We start from the raw sequence: 6,418 nt of genomic DNA on the forward strand, positions 1-6,418 counted from the left end.
TAACATAAAAACAAGTTTAGTAAAACAAAGGAGGGTTATATGAAGAAATCTGCTGAAGCCATTCATTCTTGAGTTCAGTTTTTAAAAAGGAATCTTTTTAAAAATATCATGAACCCTTGATTTAAATAAACAGAACTTTTAAATTATGAGTAAAAGAAATAGTATTGCTAAATCTTTACACTGTTTTATCAAAGAATAAAACTCTTTTCCAAAGTAAAAAAAAAAATAATAATCAGACAATCACTATGAGAATAAATTAGTTATCCTGATAATTGGTTAAGTTGGCATTGGAATAACGGAGGTAGAATTCTCATATATTAAAATTTTTCAGAATGAACAGAAAGCAATTCATATACATAAGCGAATCCTCATCAATAGTCATGAAATAGTGCTATAAAGGACAACTTCCAAATAAACACCTGGGTTTATGAATACTGAAGCTGAGACAGAAAATGGGGTTCTTCCAAGTTCCACTAAGCAATTAGTCAAAAGGCTAAAAGTCCCTGCCAACCAAGAACATCGTTTAAATCTTAACAATTTCTGTATGCATTTTGGGATTCTAGTTTTTTCATTTTATTTCACTAACAACTTCTATGGATTGAAGGGGATGGGATGTGAAAGCAAAGAACAGAGGTAAGAACATCTTCTGGGTAATCAAAACCATGAAAATTTGAAAGATACAGATAACCTGGTTACACCATTCACCGCGAGTGCCTTCTTCAGGTCCCCAAAACTGATTTTACCATACCTCAGCCATGCATTAGTTCCCAAGCTAACTGGTGAGTAAACTAAGGAAAGAATGAACAGCCTCCAACCAGGAACCTCCTAGTTAGTTAATTTCACCAGTCTAAAAAGTCATCTTCTGACCACTGAGACCTAGGAATAGATCCTTCCAGGGATGATCCTGAAAGGCTGAAAAAGAATTATAGCTCATTACCCACCTCTCCAATGTTGGGGAACTGGGTATCAGCTATAATCTCTCCTGAAAAATCAAATCTTGTAATCCTACTATCATATGCTGCTTATACAAGGCTTTTCTATGCTGTGTAACAATGTGTATTATAAAAGTTTAGGCTACAGTTCTGCCATCAACAGATACTGCCTTGAGATTTTCAGTAAGTCACACTGCTGGGTGGGACAGTATGAGGAGTGGGGCATTACCATCTAATAGGGAAGGTTCTTAGAGTCACATTTTTCACATTGAAAATCATATTTTTTCAGATTGTTAAGCACAACGTGCCTATCCTTTATGAAAGCTCCAAATGTAACATTAACTGGTATGACTAAAGATCTTTTTCATTCTCATTTAATTTTTTCAATTTAGCTTTGTATCTTTTTAGACTCCAAGACAGAAGAGTAATATTGGATGTACTCAAATCATACCCAGAATTTATCAATTCTTTGATTCTACTTTTCAAAGTAGTTAAGCTTGAATCCAGAACCCGAGGATTTTCAATAATTTGCAAAATGCTAATTTTTTCTTGTATAAGGTAGTCTATTTTGTCATTAAACTTCTTCTCTGCCATGAATATTGCAGATGGAAAGCTTAAAACAAACTTCTGTACCTGTTTCTCAGAACACCCAAGAGAAAACAGCTTCTCTTTGACATTCGTGTAGTTTCTTTTAGCATAGTAATTGGAAAGGTCTAGGATTTCAGATCCTGGGCCACCTATCAGAGCCAGCAGCTCCTCATTGCTCAAGTTAAAAGCTGACTGTAAAAACTCAACATTGGCTTTTACCCGTTTGGTGCTCTGAATTAAGAGAAAAGGATTTTTAAAAATTATCTTTCGGACAAAATCTGCAGGATCTTTGTGGCCCAAGGTCAAACAGACTTCATGTAAAAGTTCAATCATCTGTCTATTCAGATCAAGGCTATTGGAGAAGGTGCGTGGCGCATTGGTCAACAAGCGAGAAAGGCATTTATGTGTTAATCCAACCGAGTAGAGGTACTTTATATTATTCTCTAAGTTTTCGTTATTATTGGATCGAAAAAAGGATTCTGGAGAACGTTCCAAAATATTCACAATTTCAAGATCTGATGATAGTATCTTTCTCCACAGATTCCATCGTGTGTTAAGACTTTCAAGTGAGCGTGTTATGGCTCGTGGATATCGTGATATGATGCTGGCGATCACTTCTTTGTTAGCTCCTTTGGACAGAAGGAACCTCTTCAGTCCCTGCTCATTGGTAACCATCCTATTAAAAACCCCAGGCTGGCGTTTCTTCGCCATGTCAACATCTACTCCCATAGTAATTAAGTTCCTCAATAGTACTTCCTTCTCCAAAGACGCATGACCAGCATCATTACACTTTACACTAAGAAGTCTAGATGAAGTATATTTGAAGATATCTATTGACAATTGAATCATCCCACATCTTGAACTGAGGAGAAAGGTGCTTCTCATGTACAGGGGGCTTCTTGGTGCCATAATGGTCAAGTAGCACAAAGCCTTTGGAATGCTCTGTAAAACAACATTTAAGAAACAGTAAGACATATATTAAAAACAACTAAATGATTGTATTATGATTCTATAAGCAGTATGCTCATTTCTGTTAAAAGCACACCTGTGGCCCTGATCTGCCTCCATTCCTGGCAAAAATAAAGGCAGGAGGGTACCATCATTATCCTAGAATTATTCCTATCAGTCTGTTACTCTTTTTATTCAGGGAGAATAAAAGATTTGGCCACCCCAAACCAATTCCACATCCTTCTCACTACTTTGTCTTCCTTGTTACTAAACCTTTGGTTTAGTCGTAATAACTTTATTTGTCCTGTGCTCCAACTCTACAGATATCTGTCTTTGCCCATGACCACAAGTAAACACTTCCCTGATTCTGCTTTTTCTTATTTCTTCATTCTGACCTACTGACCTTCAAACTTTAAACAGTCCTGAGACCCAACACTTCAGATTTCCAAATTTCTATTTTAAATACCTTTTTCCTTGTGCTCCTTTTAAAAACTCTTTTATTAGAGTCCTAACTCTCATTTACAATAGATGTGTCTCTACAGGTCCTGATTATCCAACACAAGGCATCTTTTGATTTCTTGACAGCTAGTGCCAATATGGACTGCAGATTCAAATACGATGAAGTTGTCGACAAGTTTAACTTTTTCTCCATCTATCATGTTGTTGCTTATTGGCTCCATGGCAAGGATTTTTCTTTTCTGTTGAGACATAATCCATATTGAAGGCTGCAACAATCGTTACAAGTCCCCTCACTTTTAGCAAGCAAAACTGTGTAACTTGCATAGCGTAGGTTGTTGATAAGTCTTCCTTGATACCAATGCCACATTTTCCTTCACAGAGTCCAGCTTCTTGACTGCTCAGCATACAGACTGAATAGGTATGGAAAGACATACACACCTTTCTTAATCTTAAACCATGCATTCTTCTCCTGTTCTGTTCAGAACAGCAACTTCTTGGTCTAGGTACAAGTTTCATATGAACATGATTAAATGTTCTGGGAAACCCATTCTTCTCATCGTTAACCATAGATTATTACGATCCACAGAGTCAAATGCTTTTGCATAGTTAATAAAACAACAAGCCATTCTTCTGGTATTCTCAGCTTCCTGCCAAGTCTGAATCAGCAATGACATCTCTGGTACCACACCCTCTTCTAAAATCAGCTTTAACTTTTGGCAGTTCTCTGTCAATATACAGTTACAGCTGGTTTTTTATGATCTTCAACAACATTTTGCTTATATGTGATATTGATGATATTATTTGATAATTTCCACATTCTAGTGAATCACCTTTGTTGAGAATAAGAATATGGATCTCTTCCAGTCAGTTGGCTAGGTACAAACTAAACTTGCCCAAAGTACAAACAATGGAAAATACATATTATCAGTTCTTTTTTTTCCTTTTCAGACCAAGATAACAACAAACTTCAAGAATGTGAACACTGTGCTCTTTTAGTACTAGATCCCCATTTAAGGCATCCCCGTAATATCTAGAAAGAAAAACAAACATTTAAATAATCCACTCTAAAGGTTATCAATTGCTTCAAACTACAAATTAAGATTCTTTAAAACATAATTCTTATTCTACAATTTATTTTATTGTCTCTCAAAACATTTTAATGAACCCAAAAATATCATTCCAACTAATCTAATAAGTACTGAAAATATCAAAAATCTCTGTACCTGTTAACTTGGGAGATCTAGGCAAGGAGAAAAGAGGGATTTGAAGTCTCTTCACCTCCGCCACCAGCCGGTTACAGAGTCGTTTAATAAATAGGACACGGGTACAACTACTGTTCGGCTGGTCTACTCTTTTGACAAAAGCAGAATAATTTAAAACAATTAAAAGATCTTTTCAATAATATGTCTCACCTCACTTGCCTTAAGGAAGTGCATTTTTGCATCTCTCAAAAACGTACTGAAATAGCTGTCCCTAGAGATGGCAAAAAAAAAAAAAGGCAAATATGGTCAGAACTTGGTCAAAAGAATAAAAGGACTGAACCCAACGCTACATAATGTTCTGTGAGACGCATTACCTCTTGAAAGCGAAGTATTTTTTCAAACAAGCAGCGAAGAAAAAGGCAGAATACACGTCTGACTTGTAAAACCAGAACTGAGTGCTTTGTGCTTTTCAGGCCTCAATTGATTCCTCCTAGGAAGCAAGCATTACTCCTAAATGACAAAATGAAGAAATCTCGCCAGCATCCTTATTAGCTTAATTCATACAACAATCAGCGAAATTGCACCACTTTAACTCTAGGCTGCTGGGATGGGTTCGGGCTCAATATTCCCGGCGTTTTCCAACCCTAGGAAGCTAGTCAGTCTGGAAGAGGCTGTGCAGGAATACAGCCTCGTTATACATCAGCCAAACGGTCATGTCTCTGAAGAAAACAGTAAATGAGTAAAAACAGTGGCACAATGAAACATCACCACTCCGACGGAACTTTACCTCTTCGCTGCAGATGCCCCGACCTTCCACATCTAGAGGCCAGAACGGAAGTGGCCGAGACCGACTTCCGCTCCTAGGCCGTGCATGGAAAAGTGACGTCCTTGCTCGGCACCCCCTAGCGACCGCTCCTTGGTCCTTCGCGACGCTTCGCTAAAGATCCGGCAGGGGGCAACAGAAGACCGCGATGAGCGCTGGCAGCCCGGCGGCTTCAAAGATCGATTTAAAGGCCAGGCCTAGCGATCCCAGCATCATCTGGTCCAATCGGAGCAAGACACTGCCTGGGAGCTGCAGGGGCGCTCCACTGCCTGCGGGCTACGCTCAGGTGGCTGGTCACTGTTAGACAATGAATTGTGCAACCTGATAAGGCAATTGCAGTTATTAAACTGTTTATGTGATGCAAATGAATGTCTTGGGTATGGTTGCGAGAAAATGAATGCTACCCAAGGCGGGTAAACCGCCCCAGAAAGAAGACATTTCTGTTTTCCTTCCCGGTCTACTTTTGAAATCTGAAGCCAAATTCATCACCAGCCTTCAGGCTGAAAATCATACATAGTTCTAATGGATTTCTGGTTTTCAGCACAAATTAAATCTGATTCTCTTGAAAAGCATGGTGAATTTAAGCCATTTTCATTAAAGAGTAGAAGAGACTCCAATGTCATTTTCACAGTGATTACTATCACACATTGTAAGCATCACTTAACGCTCTCTGTTCTCTCCAGATTGTTCTATCTCAAATCAAATACTAGCCTGATGCTTTTGAATGGGTCCAAATTCCTAGTGATCCTATTGGTCAGAGAAGAATTGCCCCCTAGGATTCCTAAGACTGAAAGGGGTTTTTTTCGGAAATAGGGGACTACATATTTGTTTCTTCAAATACCTGGTGGGTTCCAACCACCTACTTTTTGGTTAGAAGCTTTGCTTTAACCACAACGCAACCAGAGCGCCTTCACGTCTCTCACGGGTAAGGGGGATAGTTACGTTACAGGAAGGCAATCAATTTCACTATGAACTGCAAAAAAGAGATAGTGCTTGTTGTTATGTGCCTGCTAAATTGGAGCCAACATCCAGCTGACCCTCCAGCAGGACTTCAGAGGTGTTGCCTGTGGATCCAAGCAGATGAAATGACAGACCATTTCAACCTTTTCTCCATCTATCATGATACGCCTGTTGACCCAGTGGTGAACATTTTTGTTGTCATGTTGAGTTGTCAACCATATTGAAAGCTGTAGTCCTTGACTCTGCAGCAAGTGCTTCAAGTTCTCCTCATTTTCAGGGAGCAAGCTTCCATAGCAGTTTGTTGATACTTCTTTCTCCAATCCTGTTGCCACAAACAAAAATCCTCACCACAGGGTCAGTAGGCATATCATGTTGTTGTTGTTGTTATTGTTGTTATGTGCCGTTGAGTCGCTTGCGACTCATAGTGACCCTATGTACAATAGCCCTAAATTCCGCTTTGTCCTGTGCCAATCACACCATCTCCGTCGTACCCATCCCAATTGCCC

General features: G+C 38.9%; 1 protein-coding gene across 1 annotated transcript; it reads right to left on the bottom strand.

Moving 5' to 3' along the window:
* Positions 1-1,283: 1,283 nt before the first annotated feature.
* Positions 1,284-2,450, bottom strand: MTERF (mitochondrial transcription termination factor). The gene has a single exon (XM_006891493.1). The coding sequence runs from the start codon at positions 2,427-2,429 to the stop codon at positions 1,284-1,286; it is 1,146 nt and encodes a 381-aa protein (XP_006891555.1). The 5' UTR covers positions 2,430-2,450.
* Positions 2,451-6,418: the final 3,968 nt, after the last annotated feature.

This window comes from Elephantulus edwardii, unplaced genomic scaffold, assembly GCF_000299155.1.
Source record: "Elephantulus edwardii isolate Elephantulus edwardi_28Jun2011 unplaced genomic scaffold, EleEdw1.0 scaffold00098, whole genome shotgun sequence".
Taxonomy (NCBI): domain Eukaryota; kingdom Metazoa; phylum Chordata; class Mammalia; order Macroscelidea; family Macroscelididae; genus Elephantulus; species Elephantulus edwardii.

What these genes read in the sequence shown, in the direction of transcription:
- MTERF (XM_006891493.1), bottom strand. Translation starts at nt 2,429, where the DNA reads ATGGCACCAAGAAGCCCCCTGTACATGAGAAGCACCTTTCTCCTCAGT.